At 50.2% G+C, this 27,240-nt stretch overlaps 1 protein-coding gene across 4 annotated transcripts in view; it reads left to right on the forward strand.

The window, feature by feature from the left end:
- Positions 1 to 27,240, forward strand: part of SDK1 (sidekick cell adhesion molecule 1) — an 840,913-nt gene that overhangs the window by 516,575 nt on the left and 297,098 nt on the right. For all 4 annotated transcript variants that reach the window (XR_014072185.1, XM_081552683.1, XM_081552682.1 and 1 more), the window contains one exon: positions 26,820 to 26,931. Coding sequence is in view for 2 of the 4 variants with exons in the window: in XM_081552683.1 (XP_081408809.1) it covers positions 26,820 to 26,931 (112 nt within the window). In the remaining 2 variants the exon portion in view is untranslated. Of the gene's footprint in view, positions 1 to 26,819; positions 26,932 to 27,240 lie in introns of those variants that run through there.

Below are 27,240 nucleotides of genomic sequence, written 5' to 3' on the forward strand. Positions count from 1 at the left end.
CAGGTCTTGTTTTTGCTGACTGTATAGAGCTTCTCCTTTTTTGGCTGCAAAAAATATAATCAGTCTGATTTCGGTGTTGGCCATCTGGTGATGTCCATGTGTAGTCTTCTCTTGTGTTGTTGGAAGAGGGTGTTTGCTATGACCAGTGTGTTCTCTTGGCAAAACTCTATTAGCATTTGCCCTGCCTCATTCTGTACTCCAAGGCCAAATTTGCCTGTTACTCCAGGTGTTTCTTGACTTCCTACTTCTGCATTCCAGTCCCCTATAATGAAAAGGACATCTTTTTTGGGTGGTAGTTCCAAAAGGTCTTGTAGGTCTTCATAGAACCGTTCAACTTCAGCTTCTTCAGCGTTACTGGTCAGGGCATAGACTTGGATTACCATTATATTGAATGGTTTGCCTTGGAGATGAACAGAGATCATTCTGTCATTTTTGAGATTGCATCCAAGTACTGCATTTTGGATTCTTTTGTTGACTATGATGGCGACTCCATTTATTCTAAGGGATTCCTGCCCACAGTAGTAGGTATAATGATCATCTGAGTTAAATTCACCCATTCCAGTCCATTTTAGTTTGCTGATTCCTAGAATGTTGACGTTCACTCTTGCCATCTCCTGTTTGACCACTTCCAATTCGCCTTGATTCATGGACCTGACATTCCAGGTTCCTATGCAATATTGCTCTTTACAGCATCGGACTTTGCTTCTATCACCAGTTACATCCACAACTGGGTGTTGTTTTTGCTTTGGCTCCATCCCTTCATTCTTTCTGGAGTTATTTCTCCACTGATCTCCAGTAGCATATCGGGCACCTACCGACCTGGGGAGTTCATCTTTCAGTGTCCTATCTTTTGCCTTTTCATACTGTTCATAGGGTTCTCAAGGCAAGAATACTGAAGATGTTTGCCATGCCCTTCTCCAGTGGACCACGTTCTGTCAGACCTCTCCACCATGACCCGTCCGTCTTGGGTGGCCCCACATGGCATGGCTTAGTTTCATTGAGATAGACAAGGCTGTGGTCCATGTGATCAGACTGGCTAGTTTTCTGTGACTGTGGTTTCAGTCTGTCTGCCCTCTGATGCCCTCTCTCAGCCCAGGAATAGAGGGGCCCCTTTGTCTTCCATCTCCACACCACGCTATCTTGCAGCCCTAGGAATGCAGCTGTGGTTATTCCGATCTGTCTGTAGGAGGTGACATTGGATGGTCCCTTCCACTGAGAGCCTTCCTTTTTTAGCTGGCCCAATTTGTCCTCTAATCATTTTCCACATGCATGGCTTCTCACACCCTTTTTCTTGTGAACACATCCATACCACTAACAGTGTTATATTCTACTTCTTTTCAGATTGATCTGTTGGCATGGAATTATTCTTCTATCCATTATTATTACAACATCCAACGCAATCATCATTAGCCCATTAACTCATAACTATTACTATCATAGCTAATATAATGACTATTAACTAAATATGAATAATTCATGCTACCACTAATATAATTACTGTTATTAACTATATTCCATCTCACATGACCCATCTTTGCTGCCTCATCTCCCCCTCCTCCCTCTCACCCTGTCCCTGCTTCATCTGACAAACCGAACAAGCTGGGCTTCCCAGCCGATCCTGAGTCAGACGACCCTCCCCGGGACACAGTACACATGTCAGTGCCTAGTGAACGGCTGGCTCGTCTGCAGAGGTCACATCTGGGTGAACAGCTGGCTCTGTGGCCCATGGGCGTTCACCAGCACCACTCTTGTCTTCACGTCCGATTTTGTCTTTGCCGAGGTCATGGGCTCACCTGAAGCTGCAGGTGAAGAATTGGAGATGGATCAACCTGCCCAGCCCTCTGGACCCTTCCAGTGAGAACAGAATGGAGAGTAGCCGTAGGAGGGGTGGGGTGGCAGAGGGACTAGGGTGCCCCTCTCACCTTCCTGATGAACTGAGAGACTTATTGGAAAGCATTGATCACGTCGAGGCATTGACCAAACATTGCCACATGTTCGTGCTCCATGGAGTCTGTCTCTCAGGGCAGCATCGGCCTTCGGAGCTCTTAAGGATTCCACTGACTGACCAGCTGAACTCATATTGCTATGTCAGGCTCTGTGGGGTAGCTGGAGACTGCTGACTTGAAGGAACTTACAGTCTAGCTGAGGACCTCACGGTGTAATGCACTGAGTCCTGCTGCATGTCAAAGACTGCTTGAGACCCGGACTGCACACACTGCTCACATCCCAGACATAGACTGGACCTCAGAGAGGCCGCAGTCTGCCTGGGAAGAGACAAGTGAAACACCAGAGACGTGATCAGCGCTGCTGACCACTGCAGTAAGCCCTGGGGGCTCTGGGGCCACCAAAGGGGCTGCCTGATTAGCCTGAGGGGGTGCCAGTTCTGAGAAAGATTCACCAGGAGACGATCAGCTGAACATTTCAGGATGGAAAGGAGGCCGCGGAGAGAGCCAGGTGAGGGCAGTGCGGGGGTGGGCTGACCACCCGCAGAGGCGGGGCAGACCTCCCTGGAAAGCGGTCCCCTCGCCATGGCTGGTGGCCAGGCTGTGTTCAGGGGGGTGATGGAGAATAGGTCGGGGGCTCAATAGGGGAAGATGGTGCCGTGCATACTGAGACTAGTGGACATCACGCCGTGGGTTGTGGTAATTCATTACAGACTTTACACCTGTGAGCGTTTTAAGATCTTGCTAGCCGCAGCACACAAACAGGTGAAAGAAGGCTTTTAGCAGTGCGTCGGATGAGGTGTCAGAAGCTCCTGAACTGCAAGTGGCAAGGGGGGATGGGAGGGATCGTGGCCACGAGTTTGAGGGAGAATGTAGAGTCAGCAGGAGTTACAACGCACTAATTCGCGGGGCTAAAGAGAGGGGAAGGTCTTGTGTGAATTTCTAGCTTGAAACGTCTTCACCATTAGGAACGTGTTACGGTGACCTGTGGTCAGTGATCGTTGACGTGACTATTGTGTTTGGGGCACCAGGAGCCACACCCGCCTAAGACAGCAAGCCTAACTGGCAACCACTGGGTGTTCTGACTGCTCCACCGACCGGCCGTTTCCCCATCGCTCCTCCGCTCTCTGGGCCCCCCTGTTTCCTGGGACACAGCAGTATTGAAATTAGGCCGGTTAACAGCACTGCAGTGACCTCCAAGTGTTCGAGTCAAAGGAAGAGTCACTCGTCTCTCACTTTAAATCAAAAGCTAGAACTGATGGAGCTCAGTGAGGAAGGCCTGTCAAGCGCTGAGATAAGTCAAAAGTGAGGCCTCTTGCACCAAAACTTCACCAAGTTGTGAGTGCAAGGGAAAATGCTTTAAAGTAAATAAAAAGTGCTACAGGAGTGAAGACACACATGGTAAGAAATCAAAACAGCCTTATTGCCAACATGGAGAAAAACTTAACTGGCCTGGACAGCAGAGCAAACCAGCCACAACATTAAGCCCCGGCCTCATCCAGCACAAGGCCCTGACCCTTCAATTCTATGAGGATGAAAGACTTGAGGAAGCTGCAGAAGAGGAGTCTGACGTCAGCAGAAGTTGGTTCATGAGGTTTAAGAAAAGATGCCGTTTCCATAAAAGTGCAAGGTGAAACAGCAGGTGCTGATGTAGACGCTGCAGCGAGTTTTCCGGAAGATCTGGCTGAGATAATTGATGAAGGTGGCCACCCTGAACAACAGATTTTCACTGTAGATGAAACAGACTTCTCACAGAAGATGCCGTCCGTGCAAGACTTTCATAGTAAGAGAGGAAGAGTCATCGCCTGGCTTCAAAGCTCCAGAGGACAGGCTGAGTCTTGTTAGGGGTAAACCAGCTGTAAGTTGGAGACGGTTGCCGTTCTGAAAGTCCTAGGGCCCGTAAGAATTGCCCTTAATCTACTCTGCATGTGCTCTCTGAGTGGAAGAACAAAGCCTGGATGACAGCACATCTGTTTACAGTGTGATGAACTGAATATCTCAAGCCCACTCTCGAGACCTGCTGCTCAGAAGAAAAGATCCAGAATATTACTGGTCATCAACAGTGCACACGGTCACCCAAGAGCCAACGGAAACGAACAAAGAGCTGAATGTTTTCATGCCTGTTCCCTGTACGGCATCCATCCTGCAGTCCATGGATCAAGGAGTAATTTCAAATTTCAAGTCTTGTTATTTAAGAAATACATTTCATGAGCCTGTAGCCGCCATGGATTGTGATTCCTCTGATGGATCTCAGCAAAATCGATTGAAAACCCTCTGGAAAGGAGTCACCCTTCTAGACGCCATTGAGAACATTGCTGATTCATGGGAAGAGGTCAAGATGTCAACATTAACATTTTAGAAGGATCTGATGCTGACCCTCATGGATGACGTTGAGAGGCTCAAGACATCAGTGGAGGAAGTAACTGCAGATGTGGTAGACACAGTAAGAAAGCTAGAATTAGAGGTGGAGCCTAAAGATGGGGCTAAATTGCTATAATTTCAGGACAAGACTCTCATGGGTAAGGAGGTGTTTCTCAAGGAGGAGCAAAGAAAGTGATTTATGGAGCTGGAATCTACTCCTAGTGAAGATGCTGTGAGCGTTGTTGCCGCGAAATGAAATGAAGGAGCATCAGGGTTTGAGAGGCTGGACAGCAATTTTGAAAGAAGTTCTCCTCTGGATAAAGTGATCTCAAACAGCATTGCGTGCTACAGAGAAGTCATTCCTGACGGGAAATCAGTCAGGGTGGTGAACACCTTTGTTTTCTTGTTTTAAGACTTGGCCAACCCCGCCTTCAGCAGCCACCACTCTGATCGGTTAGCAGGCATCCACATCAAGACAAGATGCTCCACCAGCAAAAAGAGTCATCTTGCTGATGGCTCAGGTAATGGTTAGCATTTTAAAGCAATAAACTATTTTCTTATTAAGGTATGTGCCTGGTAGCTCAGATGGTAAAGAATCTGCCTGCAATGCGAGAGGCCCAGGGTCAATCCCTGGGTCATGAAAATCCCCTGGAGAAGGAAATGGCAACTCACTCCAGTATTCGTGCCTGGAAAGTTCCATGGACACAGGAGCCTGGTGGGCTACAGTGCATGGGATAGCAATGAGTCGGACATGACTGAGCGACTAGCACTTTCACTCTTACCTTGTTTTTAAGACATAATGCTGCTGCACACTTACAGACGACAGCATAGAGCAAACAGAAATGCACGTGGCTTGCTTTACTGTGACATTCCCTTTGCAGTTGGTGGTCTGGGACTGAGCTAGCAGCATGTCCAAGTCTGCCTGTGTATGTCTCATACAAATGAAACGTAAACATTTTTAGTGAAATTAGATCATACTGTATGGATTCTTTTCAAAACTTGTTCACTTAATATCTTATTATTTATACAATATTAATACCTACTTGATCACTTTAAGTAGCTGCCTCGTTTCCTTTGTAAGTAGGCATCACGATGCATCAACCTAATCCTCAGTCGTTGGACATTCAGATTGTTTCCAGATTTTCACCATTATAGACAGAATGATGAATATCCTTTCCGCTGCATCTAATGTGAATATCGGAGTTATTTCTCTACTATAAATTCCTAGGAGTGGAACTGTTTTTTGTGTGTATGGTCTCCAGCTCTTGAGCAGCCAGGCGGCCCCGTCTCCACTCCTCCGTATCTCCTGGCTCTCTCCTCTTCCTCACCGGCCTGTTTTGCTGACTTCTTTTGCCACCAGACTTGGTTTTATATCACAGATTCAGGGACTGACAGTCGTCCCTGTCTCTCTGATAAAATTCTTAGGAAGGTAAGTCTGATTGGCAGATTCCTACCAGTCCTGAGTCCCGGCCAGTTAACTCTGGACAGCCTTGGATGAGGGGCTGAGACTGGGTTTCAGTCAGTCGTGTGCTGGTGAGCGCTGGCGGGGGGCGTCTCCTCCCAACTCCATGCGCAGTGAGGCTGTGTTTGTATCTTCAGACCTGCTGGGGTGGGAGTGACTGCCCCAGGGAAATTGGAGGGTACTCCAGATCAGGGCCTGTTGTTCACTGCTTATCAGAAAACCACTGGGTGTCACATGGAATAAGCCTGTCAGACTCCTCGAGAAAGGTGCGGCCAGTCCTCTGTGGGATATTTGTGATATGATGCGATTCAGTTAGAATTCTGTCAATGTCACTTCATCATCTTCTAGCTTTGATGTCGTAGAGAAGGAGTCTGGAGCTCTTTGGTTTTCCCTTTTCTTTTCTTTGGGTTGATACCTTGCTTTAATCTATCCTAACTCTTACAAGTTTTACTTCTCCACGAAGCCCCCACATTCTACTGGGATGTGACGGGGTGGCTCTCTCCTTCCGGGTCCTCAGGAGGCCCTTTAGTTGAAGACGCAAACCGTCTTTGTTCGTGTCTGCTGTTAAGGCGCTTGGCGCTGCTCTTCCGTGGCCTCCGGCTCTCCCATCCAGGGCTCCTGCTGTGCTTACTCGGGGTCTCCTGGAAGAGTCTTCCGTCTGCTTCACCTCTCCTCATAGCTCATTTAATCTGTCTTCTCTGAATTCTAGGAAGAACCCTCAATCCCAGCCAGATTCACTGATTTGATTGTGTACACTATTTTGATCTGTTCTTCCGGGCTTCTATCGAATTTTTAATTTTGGCAACTGTTATTCTCATCTAAAAGCAATCTTTTCTGATCTCAGATTATTCCATTTTCATATTTATAGTATAGTATTGACTCTTCTCAACGAGTTTTTTATTTGATTCAGATTTTCTGACTCATCTGAATCAATTTGATTCAGAAACTTCCTCAAGTGCTCCGTTTCATAAAGGAGATGTTCTTTCAAGTGCGTTAAAATGAAGACTTCTCATGCTGGCCTTGGCCACGCTTGCACAGCTCCCGGTGGGGAGGGGGAGTCCCTTTGACTTTTCTGCTGAAGTTAGGAGTTCAGATCAGCAAGCCTTTGCCCCAGGCAGGGCTCATTCACACCGCCCCGTAAGAACTCTCCCGTGCAGGGTAGCAATCCTGATTTTCAGTATTAGTACAGTTATTTCCCTATTTGTTCCTTTGGAAACAATTTCCATAGGGATTTAAGAAGCACAGAATGGGTGCATTGAAATCACCTTGGGGCAGGAGTTTGATTTTGTTTTAATGGCAGCATTCAGGGTGACTCGGGAGGTAACCTCAGAGACTCTTGGGGCTGAGGGAAAGCTGCCGTACCCTCCAGGTGGTCCGTGGGGCCAGCTGTCGGGCAGCGAGTGATGCTGGTGACAGACGTTGAGCTCTTAGGAGCAGGGGCTCAGCTTGGTGGCGGTGGCTTGAGGAGTGTGGGAGAGGAGGGGGTGGGGGATGACTCTATATGCTAGAAGGTGCAGCCCTGCTCCTGGGGTGCCTGCCTCGGACAGAGCGACGCCTGGAGATGGGAGCGGAAGGAGGAAGCCTTTCCCAGCCAGGGGTGCCGCGGCCAGCACAGCGGGGTGGGCCTGAGCCAGGCGTGGAGACAGGGGTGCAGCCCCCGGCTTGGTGCGCCTGGCCGCCCTGGCCCCATGCCCCGCCGCGGGGCAGCACGCAGGCTGCAGGTGGACGCGGGCCCGTGCCAGACACCCCTCTCGGGCTCTCACGTCCTGCCTATCCCTCATGAGGAGGACGGTCAGGACATTTCTCCAGGGGCCCTGAGAGACGACCGGGGTGGGGCAGCCCTTTTCCTCGGGCCCACGGTCCCCCCACTGCGTTGCTGAGTTTGCAGCGGCCCCCAGGAGCTGTGGCGTGGTAACTCCCGAGTCCTCCAGGCGGCGCCAGAGGTCACGGGGCCATCCTTCCCCCAGCGCCCTCCTCCTGTCTGTTGTCTTCTTCCCCAGCGTGTGCGGCGGGGAAGGGCCCGGCCTCTCCATAAACAGGACCATGTTGGGACCACCGGTCTGGGGCTCTCACTCCTGCTGCTCTCACTCCCCGCTGGTCCTCTGGGGACAGGAGCTGGCGTCTGTCACCTGCTCCTCGACCTGCCCAGTCCCTCCTCCCAGACTGGCGCACCTTAGGTCACTTTAGAGAAATCTGCTCGGCCGTAAGACAATGTCCTTTAATTTCACAAACAGACTGGATTTTTGAGGTGTGTGGGTTTTTTTTTTTTTTTTTTGGGCAGGAATCTAACTTCATTTAATGTATTCAGATGGTGGAAATTGTGGTTGTGACTGAGATTTTTACCTGAGTTAACAGATGATTGTTCCTCACCACAGAACTACAGGAGTGACCCTTATAAATGAACACATGCTTTGTTTTTCCTTGATTGCTGACAGCCACCGCTGTGAGTCCTGAGTAGAAGAGTATTTAGTGACAACAGCCAGCCTAGTGTTGCAGCAGGAGAAAATGTAGGAAATTGATGAATTATCTTTCTATTTGCACCTTCAGAAATAGGTTAATTGTTTCAGTGACTGGCTCTGTCTTGATTAGGAAGCATTAATAGCAATTAATGATATAACTTCAAGAAAGGTATAGGAAAATTAATAGAATTCTCAGCCAACATAAATTATAGTCATTATCTACTGTATCCAGAGCCATTAGGGCTGCTGGGCTAGTTGATTAAAGTGCAAGTAGATTTTTTGGTCTGAATTCTCTAGATAACTGAACAAATCTCTTCTTTATTTTTCCAGTATAAAATTCCCTGTAGTGAGCTAATACTATGACTTAGTTCAAAATGCCTCAATTCTACAACTTAATGAAAAACTGTTCACAAGTTAATTTTATTAATATATGCACATTTTATCTATATGTGCAAATATTACTTGATTATGGTGATGAGACTTTTTTAGTAAAAAAAAAGAAAAGAAAATAAGCTGCTCAAGAATGGCAAAGAACAGTTCAGGTCCAAAAATACAAAGCTGCAAACGATTTTATGTAGCTTGAGCTCTGCTCAGCTTTAGGAGCAGAGCACTTTTTCTTTGGAAAAACCAATAATACAGAGGATGACAGGAGCGACAGTGACAGAAACGCAGTAACCAACGCTGACAGCACCCTCCCTGGTCCGTCCCTGGGACTGGGTCCATGAAGTCACCTTTCATCTTCACATTGGTAGCAACCTGGGGGCTTCCCTGGTGGCTCAGATGGTAGAAAATCCACCTGGAATGCAGAAGACCCTGATTCAATCCCTGGGTCAGGAAGATCCCCTAGAGAAGGGAATGGCTACACACTCCAGTATTCTTGGATTTTCCTGGGAGCTCAGATGGTAAAGAATTCACTGCAGTGCAGGAGACCCTGGTTGAATCCCTGTGTCGGGAAGATCACCTGGAGAAGGGGAATGACAGTCCACTCCAGCGTTCTTGCCTGGAGAATCCCATGGACAGAGGAGCCAGCGGGCTGCAGTCCATAAGTTTGCAAAGAATCAGACACGATTGAGCGACTAACACTTTCACTTTTAGGCAGGAGGTGTCGTCTCACTCACAAATGAGGAAGCTAACACTTGGAGATGGTCAGGACGTTGTCCACGGTCCCCCAGCTGAGTGGGAAGCTGAGAACTGGAGGCTGGTTGGGTGAGTCCCCGGCGTGTCCTCTCAAGCGCTCGGCCAGACTGCCGCGTAGGGCTTGACTTCTTTGAAGAAGGTAAACTCTGCCTTGCTGGACCCAACTCTGTCCCGTCTGATTCCCTTTGTCAGTGTCCTCAGGAGACGCCTCGCTGTCCTTCCCAGTAGCAGCGCTGGATGTATAGGAGTCTCCTCAAGAGAGTCTGAGCTGCCTTAAAGCTTTACTATGGGCTGGGAGCCACTGTGCTTATCTTCAGTCTTGGTCAAACTATGATCTGGGCAGATTCAGCCTATATTTGTCCTCTCATTTGTCCTGGAAGTCAAGACCTGCCACCCAATTCCATCACTCATTACTGAGAATTGATGGCCGCGTCCCTGCTGATCTTGTTCTTTGGCTTCGGTATTTCACGGACGGTGACCATTTGCCCAGCCTGCGTCTGCCAGACTGAACCGCAGTGCCCTACGCAGCCTGGCACCCTCGGGTGAGGGCGCATCACCTTGTGCCATCGCCCTGATGTTTTATGTGTCTTCCTCAGGCTTTTCTAGCTCCTTCTCTCCTTTCTGGAGATCTGGCAACCAGAAGAGCATTCCAGATTTGTACCCTAAGCTGTAAGGAACATACAGGTAGCACCACATGTCCCCTGCCCCCAGGGACGTTTCTGAAGGTTAACCTCAGGATTCTGTTGGCATTTCTAGACAAAGCGACAGAACTGATCTTCTAAACGCCTCTGAACAAACTGTTTATGGCAGTGTATCCTTTTGTAATGTATTCTGTGAGGGTCATGTGGATTTGGGAGAAGGGGTCAGAGTGATTAGGGAAATCTTCAGAGGTGGAGGAGTCTGATCTGGCCCCTGAAGGATGTCCGCGGAACCAGATGACCTCTGAGGTCAGTGGTGGATCGGTGTGGAGCGGTGGAGGGTTGGAAAGGAGCCAGGCGCAGAGCTAAAGCAACGGGGCATGCAGGCCAGCCATGGGGAAACCAGAATGACCGGAGCTGGGCGGGGGGGCCTGGAGAGAAGTGGAGACGGATACTCTGGGTGGGGAACCAAGTGAATCCATCGGTGTAGACAGAGGAGCACCGCAGTGAAGACCACCTGAAGGCCCCCGGGGCCCAAGCAGCACAGTTTGTCTCTCACTCACATTACTTGTGCAGCGGAGGTGCTTGCGGGAGAAGCGTCCTCACTGCCTGGTGTGTCCCCGCTCCACCACGTGGGCCTTGTCCCCGGGTTCACTGCAGGGCACGGGGGTCACACGCCCCCATGAATGAAGAGCGAATGAATGAAGCCACTTGGAAGGGACCCAGGTCCCTTCCGCTCTCATTTCCTGGCCCAAACCAGCCACGTGGCTAACTGTACTTGACACCTAACTCGTAGGGAACAGGGCAGGACCCTGCTCTTGTGTCTAGAAGGAGAAAAGAACTCACCATATGCTGAGCCTCCATAGTGGCTCGCACAGTGGCAGGGGGCGGAGCCTGGAAGTGCCAAGTCCTGCAGCAGCTGTCAGGGTCTGAGGGTGACGAGCTGGGTTCTGGCAACACTGGCCTGAGTTCAGCGTTTGAAATGGCCACTCCGGCTGAAGGATCTCTCGGCCTCCTCTCGGTGGGCTTTGATTTCTGTTACTTGTGCACGGCCGCACCTTTGACCTCCTCATTGGAGTTAGGATGGGGAGGGCCTTAAGAGCACAGATTCTAGTTATAAAGCCCTGGGTGTATATCCTAGCTCTGTCCTGTGAGGCAGGGGCGCTACCTTGTGAGTCTGTTTACTTATCTGTCAAAACTGGAACAACAACAAAAAATACACATGATAATGGACACACCGTGTCTGGCCCATGCTAAGCAGTCGGTAAATGTGCTGTGATTATAATCTGAAAGACTCTGCCTTTGGGGCCCTTAATTCTGTTGATGGTCTTCCTTCCCTCCCACTTTTCCTGCCTTTGCCCGTTTACTTCAACACGGAGCTTGTCTCCACTGCCCAATTTGTTAGCCCCCTTCTAGCATCCTCTCCTTCCTCCACACCATGATGTCCAAATTTCAGTCATTTCCTGTGGCGTCAGTCTCGGCCTCTAGCATACTCAGCTTGCTGAGCTCAGCCCGCCTTCCACCCGCCGCTCCTCTGCAGGACTGAGCTCCACCAGCTTGGGGTCCTCCAGGGTCTCTGGAGGTGTCAGTGCTGCGCAGAAGCCCGTGGACTCATCCCAGTTTCCCTCCTGCCTCTTTTCCCTGGTAGCTGCCCCATACCTTGCCTCCTTCCACCCCCTCCTTCATGCTCATGAAGACGGAGTGTTTTTGTGTGTTTTCTTTTGTGTAATTGATAACCACGTGAATATAATCCTGACTGAAGAGTAAGATCCCCTAGTACAGAGCTTCTCCAATTGAATGAGCCGACAGGTCACTCAGAGAATTGAACATTCAGGTCCTCATTCGGTGGGTCTGGAGTGTGGCCTGAGAAGCTGCCCCTCCAACCAGCTCCCAGGAGAGGTCTGCACAGCCGGTCCTAGCTCCACTCTGGGGAGCAGTGAGTCTGTTGATACGTATTGAAAACCCACCATGTGCTGAGAAGCATGACCTTTTCCCCCTAAGGAGTGGGAGCCCCACTGCCAGAGCAGGGCCCGCAGGACAGGCTTCACCTGAGAGCTTAGTGTGGGGATCTCAGCTCCATCCACCCAGACCTACTGGTTTAGAATCTGCCCTTCAACAGGTTCCCAGATGACCTGTGTACACAGGAAGGTTTGAGAAGAAACTTAGAAGATATAAATAAAAAGGTCTTAAGAATGTTTGTAAAACTGCATGTTGTTTTTCAGTGTCTTGCAAACTGAAAGTATTGATGTCAAATTAAGCTAATTAGTGAGGGGGTTGAAATTAATTAACCAGGAAAGACACTCTGAGGAAAATAAATTTTGTTCCACACTTAGAAGAAGAAAAATATATTTGTAAATGTATTTAACTTGTATTTTTAACATCATTTAGAAGGTCTTATCTATAGCTATTTCTTAGAAAAGCCTACTTGTAAAAGAAAAAAATGATTCCTGCATCTTACTGAATTATTTTAAATTTTTGTTCCATCATTTTTAATGTAAATAGAAGCAAATATGCACGTATAGTCTTATTTCTTCCCCTTCTTCTGCCCCAAAAGGAACATGTCATACTTGCTTTTCAGTATTTGCTTTTTTCATTTATCAGTTCGTCTTAGAGGTCTTTCTATATCACTCTATAAAGAGCTTCCTCATCATTTTTTTGCTGCTGGGTAGCATCAAACAGTGTGGATGTACTTCCTCAGTATTTTGCTTTTCACAATGATATTTAAAAGCCCTTTTCATGACAATAACCAGTAAGTAGGAGGTCATACCCCCAGGGAATAATTGCTAAACCTATGTTAAATTTCTACATCTTTTCTGACTCCTGTCAGGTAACCACAATGTGTTTCGATGAGGGTTATTTTAGGCTAAAATGTTTTTCCCAAACAGTCCCTAATTTTCAAAATAAAGAAATAAAGGGAGCATTTGTCATCTTAGAGAGGCATCTCTCACTTTGAGGGGAAATAATTTGGGGGGATCCTTGCCTCATATTCTTGCACATGGGGCAGATTTTACACTCCTTACGCTCCCCCCTGCCTCCCATCCTGAGTTCTACCCACATCCATGTGCTGATTGATCCCGTGTGGCTTAAAAGAGTGGGTTACCATTTCCTTTTCCAAGACCTACCATATGACCTAGCAATTTCACTCTTGGAAATAGATCAGAAATAAATAAATAAATAAATAATTCGAAAGATGCATGCACCTCAATGTACATAGCAATATTATTTACAATTGTGAAGACATGGAATCAATCTAGGTGCCCATCAACAGAGGAATGGATGAAGAAGATGTGGTATATATGTGGTGGAATACTACTCAGCTATAAAAAGGATGTTTTGGCAGTTGCAGCATAATCATGGGTGGACCTGAAGGGCATTATGCTAAGTGAAGTAAGTCAGACAGAGAAAGGCAGATACCGTATGAAATCACTTATATGTGGAATCTAAATAATAGAACAAACTAGTGAATATAACAGAAAATAAGCAGCCTCAGATATAGAGAAGAAACTAGTGGTTACCAGTAGAGAGAGGGAAGCGGGGGAGAACAGTAGAAGGGTAGGGAATTAAGATGTATGAACTACCACATATAAAATAAGCTACAAGGATATATTGCACAACACAGAGTGAAAGCACCTTATCTTACAATAACTATAAATAAAATATAACCATTACAATTGTGAACCACTATACTGTATACTCTGCAGAAGGGAACAGCAACCCACTGCAGTATTCTTGCCCGGAGAATCCACTGGACAGAGGAGAGCCTGGTGGGCTACTACAGTCCATTGGGTCTCAAAGAGTTGAACACGGCTTTTACTCACTCATTCATACTGTACGCTTATAATTTGCATGATATATATCAGCTATCCTACAATAAATAAACAGTTTCTATATTTTTTGAAAGATAGCCTACATGTATTAAAGTTCATGAAATAAAATTAAAAAAAAAAAAAAGAGGGAGAGCTTCATCCTAGCTCCAGTCCCTTTCTGTCTCCCACTCTGGGGGCTTGTGGGGCATTTCACTGCTTATAAGCAAGTCATTCCATGGACTGAACAGAGACTAAGTCAGATTTTTAAACAAATAGACGGCGTCCTCTTAGTGGGAGTGCCTATCATTTAATGATTTGTCAGAGTTGCTTTTAGATTTCCTATCAATTCTCTATAAATCTGTTATTCATGCTGTCACACAGAAAGCGGAGCACCCACACTGCTTTAGAACTACAGCAGGAACCCTCTCAGGCCTCATTTGTTGGAATTGATAGTTTGCACTGTCCAGATTTGCTGAGTAATCATCGACCTTCTGCATCTTAAATAGGCCCACACTGACCAAATTCTTCCTTAATATATTTGAACAATCACATAAATGGGTTTAGGACTTTATTTTTTATTCATCTGCCTTCCAGTTTATGTGAACAGACTCCTTATGTTTCTACCAGCATGCACTCCCCTCATAAGGCTTGTGATAATCTATTTGCGAGTATATATCTTCAGCGGGATCTTGGCTGTGTTCTGTGTGCTTAATTCTTTATATGCACAGCTTCTGTTTTATGTACTCTCCCTCTTTCTGTCATCAACCTTAGATTTATTGTCGGTGCTGATTTCAGACCAAAATATAAATGCGATTGTGTTGACATAAAAAAAAAAAAAAAAAGAATCCTCGCTTCCTAGCAGATTGAGTGGAGAACCAGTTGGTTTAAATAGATAACCTTGGGTCATATCGGAAAATGTCTCGTTCTAGCCGAGTACTGTACCCTTACACCATGGGACGGACTTTATTCATTTAAGGGAAGCTAGGGCAGACGGGGAAAGAAATATTTTCTTCTCTTAAGATTTCCTGATCTGTTTGTACCTCTGTTGTGACACGCAAGGGTAATTCTGATACAGCAAGTCTAACAAAAAGAAACGAGACGGGAAAACAGAGGGGGCATTCCTCCCCAGTCGTGAGTTCTCATCCTTCACCATCAAAGCCTCCGCGTGCCCCGGCTCACTCTGCGGTCGTGCTTGCTGTGGTCCTCGTCAAGGACGATGACCTACCTAATCCCCAGAGGTAGACGGGGGAGAGAGAGCATACGCAGGAGCAGGAGAGAGAGAGAGAGAGCGAGGAAGACCAAGAAGGAGCCAAGGCCCCACCCCCTCTCTCCTCTGCGCTCAGACCAAGCGTGGTGTTGCTCCGCAGCCGGCTCACTTGTTCCTCGTGGGGTCAGGGCTGCCCGCTCAGGGCACTGTTGTTGCTGTTCAGTCGCTGAGTCGTGCTGGGCTCTTTGTGACTCCGTGGACTGCCGCCCTCCCCCGGAGTCTGCTCAGATTCACGTCCACTGAGTAGGTGATGCCATCCCACCATCTCATCCTCACTCAGGATGATGAATCTCCAAAGAGGCTGAGCCCAGAACCTGCCCTGGTGCAGGGCAAGCCGTCAGCCACACCATGTAGATGGAGGGCACAGCCCCGCCTGGCCCCGCTGGAGATGAGCTGGCTTAAACCCTCCCTCCATCCTCCAGAGAGAACTGCTCCTTGATCCTAATGTCAGAAAACAGAACACGGTTCTATTCCCAGAATCAGCTTGGAATGAATATGGTTGATGGACACAGTTATTCACTAAATCATTTACTTACTATTTATTGTTTTGGACTTTTAGTGCTCACAGTTGCTCTATGCTGGTTAGGATAGAAATCCTACAAGACTTTCTGCCTCCGAGTTTGCTCTTTTCTGAGATGAAATAAATAAGAAGTTGATTACCTAAAAACACAGCAGAGGAAATGTTCTTCAGTATGTTTGTATGAACATTAGCGTTTAAGGTAGGAGTGCATAAGAAAACACCGTGTGACCGATAAAGCGTTCCTTCAATTCTGGGCAGAACCACCTCGCGGCATCTCAGTTTTATGAAACACTAAATATGTAAATGAGAGGTTTTATTGGCTTTTGGATTTCTAATTTGAGAAGCTCTGGTTTTATTTAGGACATCAGTCTCATACGGAAAAATGAAAAGAGGGTCATCTGTTGGTCTGTGGGGTGCCCCTTCCGGGAAGGAGCTGAGACCTTGAGAAACCTGTTCCTCAGAATATGGGCCCCTCAGTTCTTCCTGTTTTCACGTGGCGGGGCGGGGGGGGGCATAAAATATGAAGCTCTCCGTGTTTTGTCATTCCAGTCAAGCGAAGTCTCAGAAAGTAACAGCCCGGGGAGCGTTCACCAGCAGCACGGCTTCCTGAGCAGGCGGCTTTATAACTAGCCGATGAATTTACCTTGAGCTCCAATTGCCATAATTTCTAGTCTGCAAGTTGAACAATGGTATCTGTAGCAAGGGAAAATAACTTCAATTTTGTCTGGTTCTCTAAAGATCTTCATTGTATTTTTGTTGGGGGGGCACAATTGTGATTTTCCAGATAACATTCTGTGAGCATACCATGACCCCTTTCTCTCTTATTTATCCCCTTTTTTCTTTCACGTGCTTACAGCATTTGTTAAGATAATCTTCTGTTTTCTCCAGAGACTCAGGATTGCATTTCTTTGTTCTGGGTTTTATCTGTCACAGACACTTTTCTAGTCACAGATTCTGTTTGTGAATCACGCTATGTAAAGAACAGCTGATGTTTTAGCAGGATCTGAGCCTGGCCGAGAGTCATAAGCATATCTAAGGGGCAGAGCTGTGCTTCTCTCTGAGAACTTACATGCAGGACGCTGGTCTTGGGATGAGATTTGATTGTCTTAGAAACAGATATTGATACTGATTTGGAAACTGTCAAGTTAGATTCCGTGTGGCAAGCACCTGTTAGGCACTTACTGTTCGCCAGAGGCTCCGAGGAGGACACACCTCCGGGTGCTCACAGGGACGGGGCGGCTGTGTGCTCGGACAGATGCCCTCCTCTGAAGGGCACACGTGTTCGTCTTGCTTCTCCCCAGGAGCGTGGCATGAGCTCAGGGACGATGTGGGTGCGGCGCTTACTGAGAGGTGACCCCACCCGTGTGGGCGCCTCGGTGGGCCCGCCACCCCAGGAGGGAGGCCTGGGAAGCCTTCCTGGAGGAGGGGATGTGCTCCCTGACCTCAGCAGGTGGGCGGGGGTTCTGGAGGCAGCCTTAGGGGGGCGGGGCAGGAACGGGGAGGGTTGTTGGGGGTGTGGCGCTGGGACGATTCAGAGAGCGCCTGGCACATGGCCAGTGAGCCTGGAAGCTGAGCCCTGCTCTCTGTTCGGTCCGCAGATGCCTACTGGACACCGCTGGGCACCAGCTGCTGGGAGCGTGGCCGGGGCGGCGCCTGTGCTCCCGGCCATGCCCCGTGGGGAGGGACAGACAGACTGGCGCAGCTCGCAGAGGGTCGCCTGGCGTTGGAGCCCGGGGACGGCATAGCAGGGAGGGCTGGCCCATGCTCGTCGGAGCCCCCAGCCCCCAGGGCAGGCCCCGTCAGTGTCGCTCCTGCCCCCCGGATGACAGGCTCTCAGTCGTTACAGAATCTCCTGTGGGTCTGATTCCTCCTCTGGGGGTCACTCCGTGCCACGGTGCTCTTCCTGCTGGTCTGCCAGCCTCTAAGTACTTTGTGTCTCGTGTGAACTCTGAGAAAATCTTTTTCCTTGGAGCCCCTCCAGCTCTGGGGGTGAGGGTGGTGGGAGAGGCCAAGGCTTCAGAAGGCCCCTCTAGGTGTCCTGCGGCTCCCTACATCCTTGCTAATATATTGCTTTACATGGGGATCAACTGCCCTGGTCGGCTCCACGCCCAGGTTGGCATGTTTGGCAAAATTATTCAAGGACATTTCTCATAGAGGCTAAAAGTGATCTATTACTGCTCCTAGGTACACTCTCAATAATTTCAGAACACCATTTGGAAAATGGACCTAATCTCATGAAAAATAACCTCTTACTCCTCTAGCCCACCGAACGGCACACGGTTTTTCTCTTGGATGTGCTTCTTTTGGGCTTTGCTGGTGGCTCAGTGGTAAAGAATCCACCTGCCAATGCAGGAGACATGGGTTCGATCCCTGAGTTGGGAAGATCCCCTGGAGGAGGAAATGGCACCCCTCTCCAGTGTTCTTGCCTGGGAATCCCAGGGACAAAGGGGCCTGACAGGCTACGGTCCATGGGGTCACCATGGACCCCACGGGCAACTAGAACAGCAACAGTTCTTCTTCTAATGTTAAGCAGTGAGTGCATGCCAGGTCACTTCTGTCATGTCCCACTCTGTTATGACTCTATGGACTGTAGCCCACCAGGCTCCTCTGTCCATGGAATTCTCCAGGCAAGAATACTGGAGTGGGTTGCCATGCTCTCCTCCAGGGGATCTTCCTGACCCAGGGATTGAACCCATGTCTCTTATGTCTTCTGCATTGGCAGACGGGTTCTTTACCGCTGGCACCACCTGGGAAGCCCATTAAGCAGTAGGTTTTGCATTTATATGCTTAAATGAAAAGCAGGTTATCAGCTGTTGTCCCTGGATATGTGGATCGCTCCTGTGTCCAACCACGGAGGTCCTAAATCCACACTCCAGCTCTCCGGTTTACCACTTTGCGCTTATCCCAAAATAAATAAATAAATGAATAAGCCTACTGCAGAGTTGCCTTTCACACCTTCATTTTTCTCTGCCCAGTAAAAAGCCGATGAAAATACATTCTTCATAACGTTCCATTCATTTCCAAATGTACAAGTTCTCAAGTACATTATAAAGGAGAAGAAAAGAAAGGGCTGGGTTGTTTGTCAAGCTGTCATATTACTTTATTTATCGTCTCTTGTCAATAGAAAAGTCCAGAAGTGTATTGAGATAAAAATGGAAGTACATGTAAAGATAACAGTGTAAATGGGACATACTGCTGTGTTTCCGCCCGTTTTCCTTTCCTTCCTACCGTTGGACAGTAAACAAGAGGAACTGAGTCAGCTGGTATAGACTCGTCCGGAGGGAGCAGGGAGAGCTTCTGTAACGGGGTTTCCCCCCTGACACGCCCCCAGCCCCACACGCCCCCTCACCGTCCCCCACTGCACCGCCCAGTGCCTTCGAGGTCGTGACTGGGTTCTGGCTAACGATCGAGAGAGTACGCGGTGTTTGAAAGGACAGGAAAGCTTTCTTAGCTCCACACACAGCAGATTATCAACCCAGAAACTTACACAGCCACCTCACCTGCTCAGGGGCTGGGTGAGGAGAGACTAAAAAGTGAGTCTGGGGAAAGTAAAAAGTGGGAGCAGCTTTCCATTTAGTGAAGATGACTTTTCCAGTCAGGAGAAAGTCCACGCTGTTTATTTCTGTTTTCTTAAAATTGCCCAGGTTCTGCCTTGAGAAACTCAGCTCTTAGAATCTGAGGAAATGACCTGGTCTGCCTCCTGCACGTACACCATTTATTGCAGTAGATGTTAACAAAAAGAATAATAATAATAATTTCTATGGGTTCTTGGAGATTATATATATATACACACACACATATGTGAGGCCTCCCAGGTGGCACCAGTGGTAAAGAGTCACCTGCCAGTGCAGGAGATGCGAGAGACCTGGGTTTGATTCCTGGGTCGGGACGATCCCCTGGAGGAGGCAGTGGCAAGCCACTCCAGTTTTCTTTCCTGGAGAATCCCATGGACAGAGGGGCCTGGTGGGCTACAGTCCGTGGGGTTGCAAAGAGTCGGACATGCCTGAGCATCTGAGCACACATACATGGACACATATGTATGCACACACATACGTGTATCTCCTAGTCTCTTAAAAGACATGTGCCCTAGAGGGTTCAGCTCTGCAGGATTCAAGCTCTCAAGACGCCAGCTCCCTGTGGTGCGCACACTGAGATGCTCCAGCGTGCGGGAAGGCACTTAACCCCTTTGCCAGGCCCTTTTAATGACACCAACAAAGATGATAGACTCCATGTGGTTGCAAAAGCAATTGGTGAGCAGAAAAGCCACTCGATTTTCTTTAAATGAAATGTCTCGGAGCTGTTCTCACCCATCTCCCTAAAGGGCACCAGGGTACCTAGTTGTGCAAGGAAGAAGGTCAAGAACCACAGAGATTGACCAATTAAGCGGTGTTTTTATTGCCAGAAAGCAGTCGAGAATGGTGGGAGGCGGCCGGGGTGCAGAAGCTGAGCTAAACAACTGAACAAAGAGGGGCTCCCGCTCCACCGTGTCTGGTGAGCTCTGCGGACAGTGAGAGGCTTCTTGGTGGAGGGCAGGATTTTTGCTCATATATATATAGCCCCACATTCCTTAGCAGTCATCCCTCCAGGCAGACACAAAGATCCATCTTCAGAAACTGAGCAGAAATGGCCTTGATTGTCTGTGTGAGAGCTCCCGTCCCTTTGGAAGAAACGACAGCCTCTGTCTCCTCAGCGTCTCGCGTCTTTCTCGCCCTTCTTCCGCTGCCCCGGCCCCCACGCGCTGCTCTGCCTGGCCTTCTGGACGGAGGCGCCTGGGCTCCGGCCGAGGCCCGTCTTCCGTTCTTGACCCCGTGCCCTCACCGTCCGGCACCGCTGACCCACCCTGGACCCCACAGCGCCCTCTCGCCCGCCTCACCCGCGCGCGCCGTCACCCCAGCCCGCTCTTGCCCCCGAGCGTTCACCCTGACAGGCGCTCCGCCGGCACCCAGACTTCTCACCAGGATCCGCGGGAGCACAAGCCCAGTTTCTCTTCCTCTTCCCCCACCCGCCTCCCTTTCGCCTCCTACTCTCTCCACCGCAGCTTTCCTCCCCGCCCACCCCCGAGTCCTTCAGTTCCTTACTGGACGAAGCCCAGACTCGTCGGTAGACGGCCCCCTACCATGGACAGCCTCCCCTGAGGCCACCCACAGACCCCAGCTTCCCCTCAACCTTCAAGCACCACCCACGGCTTTCCAAACACACCAACCCAGTTTCCACTGTCTGTTCCCGAAATGCCTCCGCCCCTCCTCTCTGCCTGGTGAATGCCTAGCCGTATTCCAGGGGCCTGGCTCCAGCCTTGCCTCGTTCCCCTGGAGGGACTCACCCCGGCCCACGTCCTGCTGCGTCCCCCTGCCCTGCTCCCCGCTCCCCACCCCGGCTCTCCCGGCCCCGCAATAACCTGCTAGTTCTGCCAACTCAACTCTCTTCCTCTATAAACCCAAGCCTCCTTGATGTCACTGACCTCTGAGCTCTGCAGTTAAACCCCGAACTGCCCCCCTCCGACCTGCCGTGCTTACAGTGCCCGGCACTGTGCCCCAGAAATAAGAGGTCGCTACTACTGTTACCATCCTTCAGCAATAAAGACCTGATAATAATGACCAACCGTGTTCTGAGACTTAGTTCTTCCTTTAACAGGTACCCACAGGGGGTCTCCTGTAGCCCAGGCGTCTGTTTTGTGCAAAGAGGACCAGCACGCCTGCCCTCCTCATCCCAGGAGGTGGACAGGCCTCCCCACAGGTCGGGATGCTGCCGTGCGGCGAGAGCCCGCCGCCCCGGCTCCAGGGGGCCGCTTCCTGCTCAGCCCAGACGGCCCATGAAAGCACCTCTGCAACTGTCCGTCATCTGGTCAGCACAAGCGAGAAATGCTACCAGTATCTGAGGTCGCAAAGGGATTTTTCTAAAAAGCCAAAGAACTCAGATCTCAGCACTGAGAGCTTTTACTCCTCTGGTGTCTTCTCAGCCTCGTTTCCTCCTTGGTTCCTACAAGTCTTAGACCAGTCGATTTGGAGCAAGGAGATCCCAAGTTTTCGAAAGGTCCTGTAGCCCCGCTTATCTGCTGCTTCTGGAGGGAATCCTCGTCTTACCTGAGTGAGAACCCTGTGGGTGCAGACCCACCGGGAACTGGGGAGCGGAGATTCTTTTTAGTCCCGGGGTCTGTGGCAGCATCATCGCCCATCTCTTGCAGAACGAGGTCACCTCTGGCTGAATGCGTGGACCCGTGTGGTTTGCTCGTCTGGTGCATTTGTGTGTCTCCGGGTAGATGTGACTCAGCCTCTCCTGGTGGAGGCCCTGAGCTCATTATTTTCCGGGCAGCCAGGGAGGGACCCGGCTCCGCAGAGGGAACAGCCGCAGCCCCACTCGGTTGAACCTCAAAGATTCCCCGAGGCGAGTGGCCGGGTGCGCTCGGTGGGAAGCAGGACACAGGAGACAGCGGTTCCAAAAGAGAAAGCCAAATGAGGGATTCACTTTCTCGATTCTTCTGGAAAATACCCCCTTTTCCAGGGCATAGGTGCTTTCTTAAGAGGAAGAAGGCTATGCTTCGGAACGAGCTATGCAGATCTGGAGAGGACGGGTGTGGGGGACGTGGGTGCTCCGGGCTCGCAGGCTGGCATGTCCCCCTGGGCTGTGAGCAGGGAGTCTGGCAGGAGAGGCGGTGAAACCCTGGGTCCATTCTTATATGCGAAACAGATTTATTTGCACGTCCAACATGAGGATTAGGATCCTCGATGGAAAGGAAGGAAAGCAGTTTTCAGTCAAATGGAGAAGATCCAGGTCTTGTTGTTGGGGCTTATGGGGTTTTATGTCCCCTACTGGGGATCGAACTGGGTCCTTGGCAGTGAGGGCAGAGTCCTAACCACTGGACCCCAGGGAAGTGAGATTGTTCAGTAGCTGGTTTTAGGTGCTGCTGAATGAGGACTTGCTGTGTTGCTTCTAGATGCACTCATCAATAGTAGGTACTGCGGTACCTCTGCCTCTGTCTTGGTTGAAGCCTCAGATGCGGAACCACATGTACAGAGGGACCGTGTATCTGGAGGGACCACGTATCCGGTGGGACCATGTGTACAGAGGGACCTTGTATCTGGAGGGACCATGTATGGAACTGTGTATATGAAGGGACAGTGTGTACGGAGGGCCGACTATAGGTTACATGGGCATTTTCACCTGCCAGAGCCCAGCACCCATAACCCCAGCATTGCTCAAGGGTCAACTGTACACCCTGAAGTGGATTACTGGGTTGTACAGTAGTTCCATTTTCATTTTATTTGTTTTTTTTTGAGGATTTGGCAGCTGTTTTGAGAGGTGGTTGTGTGGGTAAGACAAGTGAATGTCTCTCTTGGGAGCAGAGAGGCAGGGACCAAGCACGGAGGAACAGCCAGAGGCTGCTGACAAGCTTGGAGACTAAGGCCTCCTGCCTCCAAGGCGGCCTACTGCCCACACCTCCTTTACCCTGGTCCTGCCCTCTCAGACCCGGCAGGGCCGTCTTCCAGCTCGGTCCTCCCGTCGTGCCCACGTCCAGTCCACCCACACAGCTCTGTTTGAGAACATCCTGGTTCCCGTCACCACCTCCACCACCCAGTCCAAACGTGGCTGTCTCCCACAGGCTCGTGGGTCACTGGGCTGACTTCCCGCCACCTCCTGTGCCCCCTCAGTCCCCAGAGTTCGAGTCTTGGCATCTGGAGGCCTGTCGGCTGGTTCCTCCCTTCAGGCTCTCGGTCAGCACCTCCCGCCTCTGCACGGGCTCCCCTGGCCGGTGTGGCTTGCGTCCATCCTCACTAGGCCGTCCCCTGAGGGCACAGTCTTGACTGCTGGGCATTGGGGCGTCTGCCCTTCATCTGCTCTATCCGCAGTAATTCCACAGCTTAGCAGTTCAGGTAGACTTTGAACTTTTTTTTTTTTCACCGTCTGAGAGATTCAATCTTCTTTAAATGTACTTTTTAATTAAATGCAACCTGGACAGCTCTCTCCACTCAGCCTCTCTGATGACTGAGGGTTTCCTGTGGGGGAAGCCGGCTCAGATGGGGCCCCAGGTTCCCCTGCCAGGAGGCTTTCTTCCTGGGACTACAAAGCATTAGCCTTTCTGCCTTTGAAGCTGCCCAGTGCCCACTGCTGCTGACCTCGGCAAAAACCCTCTTTTTGAGCCTGTGTCTCCACCACCCAACCACCTATACCAGCCTGGGAAACATTCAGTGAAGATGCTACAGTAAAGGCTCAATTAAGGAAATGCTCAGGGGAAGGAGCATTCTAGTTAATTTAATTTTTGGTTAACTGAGCACAGCCAAAGTTTTTATTGGGAGGAGGCATCATCATGTAAAAGAAAGATTATGAACTTAGGATGAAGACATTCGTGTTTAAAACCCATTCTCTACCATCTGAAGTCATGTGACTTTAGGGCTCAATTTTCTCATCCATAAAAGGGGGATGCTAATAGCCATCTTAATAGCTTGTTGTTAGATTAAATGGGGCAACATTTGTGAATGTGAACATGTAGCAGAGTTGGGCAGTCGTGTGGGCACTTGGTGAAACATGCTTTCCTTCCCGCTTCCGATTTTGTTTTCATTTTTCTTGGAAATAATTCTTACTACACTGGCATATGGTTTTTTAAACATGTTTTTTAATGCAGAACACTGGAGGAGAAGGTAATTTTCCTGGCAATGGTAATAGTGACTCATTATTGTAGAATATTTATGAAAAATTAACCAATCATTGAGTATCTGTGGAGTACTTATTGTATCTCAGATACTGTGGGACTAGCAGAAATGAAGAGATCATTTTATTCTTTTTAAAATGCCCAGATAGTCTTTGTACTTTTCTGCTAAGAATTGAATGTGGGGGGAGAAATTGGTAGAAATGTCAGCTTGGCAGGTTAAAAATGCACATCTATGATTTCCTCTCACTTAAAAAAGAAGTGAAAGCCCCCTGAAAAGCAGACGCAGGTTCACAGGACGAGAAGAAGGAGCCGTTAGTGAATGAAAGATGAAAAGAGTGTCTGGATGGAGGAATATAACCTGGGGGCGGGGAAAGGGGTCTCAGCTTGGGGACACCCAGAACAGACGTGGTAACACAGCTAGAAACGGGGATCAGTTCACGGTTTACGTCTGGAACAGTCTGCTCCCTACCTCCCACGCTGTGCAGAGTGCTCAGCAGGTAAAGCAGATGGACAGGTGGACCGACAGCAGGTGAGGAGCCCTCCTTCTGAGAGGGAACGGCTCCGGAGGAAGGGGCTCTGTGCTCTGGGGTTCAGGGTCCCCTGGGAGCAGCCCTGAGCTCCCCGCCCGATTGAAGCCAGGTTGCCCGTTGACAAGTCACAGAGGTCCCATTTGGGAGGTGCGGCGGGCTGTTGCGTTCTGTTTTCAGTCTCTCTCTGCAGTTCTGGTTAATCCGTGCGCTCACACAGGGCTGAGGAAGGGCTGATGCGCCCCAGCCCCAAGTGCGGCTGCTCACTCGGCCCAGCAACTGAGGGGCCGTGAGGTCTTGTCATCGTCGGGGCCGTGAGAGGCACACAAACAGGAGTCCCTGTCCTGTGTGAATCCCCGGCACCGACAGCTCCCTCCTTCTCCCTCCTGGGGGTGCCGGCGTATTCGGTCCGCCTGTCCCCAGGGGCTGCGGGCTTGGGCTGGGCGCTGGCCTGTCACCTGCGGGTCTCCCGGGTCAGTGGGCAGTCGGGGGCCTGTCTCCGGGGACCGTCCTCCCGGGCTGGCGTGGCAAGTGCTGAGCGCGGGCTCCGTCTCAGGCGCCCAGCCAGCTGTGATTAGTGCCACATTAGCGCCATGCTCCGCGGCCTCCCCGCGCCCCGCCACTCTCCTCCACGCCGCACGACCGTGTGCAAATATTAGCTCCTCAGGTCATTGCTCCTCATCAGCGACTTTCACAGAGGACAGGCAGGCTGTTCATGTGACTGGCGTTCCCGAGCCCTTGTCCTTTGTCACGAACGTGTCTGTACCCAGAGATCTCATCCCCAGCCCCACGGGCCCCGCGGTGTCATCAGCCCAGGGTGCCGGGTGTGGGGAGAGGCAGGCTGCCCGGGGCTCTCCAGGAGACCTGAGGGTGCACGAAACAGCCTCCCGTTAATGTAGTCGATATATAGGTTTGAAAAATGATTTGTTGGTTCTGCCTTAACGGAGTCGATATATAGGTTTAAAAATTGATCTGTTGGTTCTGCCTGCAGCAAGCTTTTTTTTTTTTTCAATTCACATGAACCTTTCATTCCAACATCTCGTACTGATCAGTCAGTGAAAGCGGGACTCAGCGCTGTGGGACACTGACTAGAGGGCAGTCCTCTTTCCTCGTCTCTCCTCTCTCCGTGGCCCTGACCGCACTGCCCGTGGTGGAACCTACCAGGGTGCCCCTCAGCCGCTCACGTGGGTGGTGCGTCTCTGCAGCGTCAGGTCTTCCGGGAAGCATTTTGCATTTGCCGTGACATCCATTTATTTTTTATTTCCAGTCCCCTCCATCTCCACCCTTTACTGAAATTCTTGTTCTCGAAATGTTTGCTCAGTCATCGTTTTCCTTGGATAAACAGTAGTAATGCGCACCGTGTGTAGTTTAATTTTGATATTACACATATTTGAGAGAAGAGTTGCAAAACCATCTCATTGTCTTTTTCTCCCTTGTCACCAGAGGGATGAGCTGAATTACTTATAGCTTGATACTCACACAACAGAGATGGATCAGGGTGTTTACTCTTCAGACAGGAAGGACTGAACTGAGGGCTTGGTTCATGGGGTACGTTTGCTCCGGGGTCACGTTCGGGCCCACGTAAGAGAGGGGCCACTTCCCAACCACACACGGGCCCATGAGAGGGCCTGACCCATGAAACAGTTGTGGAACTGGATGGGTTTGAAAGCAGTGGTTAGACCAGGTACCTCAATCAGCAAAGTCTGTAACTGATAAATAAGATCAGCGGTGGAAAATGCACAGCAGTGTGAAGGCCATGATGAGCATGGTGTGCGGAGGGGCAGCGAGAGCTCTCGGTTCCCGGGGTTTCCGGGCAGGACGTGGGCTCACAGGCTGTGGGCTCCAACCCCAGCTCCTACCAGGACCAGTAGGAGGCCCGACCGGGGACCCCAGGGAAGGCTCCCTGGGGCTGGGTCGGGTCCGGAGATGCTGGGTGTCCTGTCGGAGCGGCTTGACAAGACTCATGTCAGTGTCCCACCCTCGCATCACATTCGCATCTGCACCCCATCTGTGCTCCAGAGGCCCCATTCATGGCTTCCGCTTTCTCTGCCACAGGAGACGCTGGCACACCTGAAGCCACAGCCCCCATCATCGTGGTCCCCCCGAGCAACAGGAGCGTGGTGGCCGGGTCCAGCGAGACCACCTTGGAATGCATCGCCAACGCCAGGTACGCAGCTGGCCCCCCACCCGCCAGGCGTGGCCGGCTCCCCCAGCAACAGCGGACTTGGTCCCGCAGCCGGGCTATGGACACAGCGCATCATGGGAAGATAGCGTGGACCTTCCCCAAGCCTTGTTCTGCAGTGTTTATATTGGATGTAATATTTATACTAGAAGTCAGTGCTTTAACTGTGGGTCAGGCGGAGGGTGTCCTCTGAGATTCTGACTGAGGAGCAGAGGGGAGCTGAGGCCTCTGGGTGCAAAGGAAAGCGTTAACCTCTTCTCCTCTGTCATCCTAGGCGTTCTCCGCCCAGTTAGT

This window comes from Giraffa tippelskirchi, chromosome 13 (genome assembly GCF_054371585.1).
Source record: "Giraffa tippelskirchi isolate mGirTip1 chromosome 13, T2T-mGirTip1v1.2.pri, whole genome shotgun sequence".
NCBI classification, from domain to species: Eukaryota; Metazoa; Chordata; class Mammalia; order Artiodactyla; family Giraffidae; genus Giraffa; species Giraffa tippelskirchi.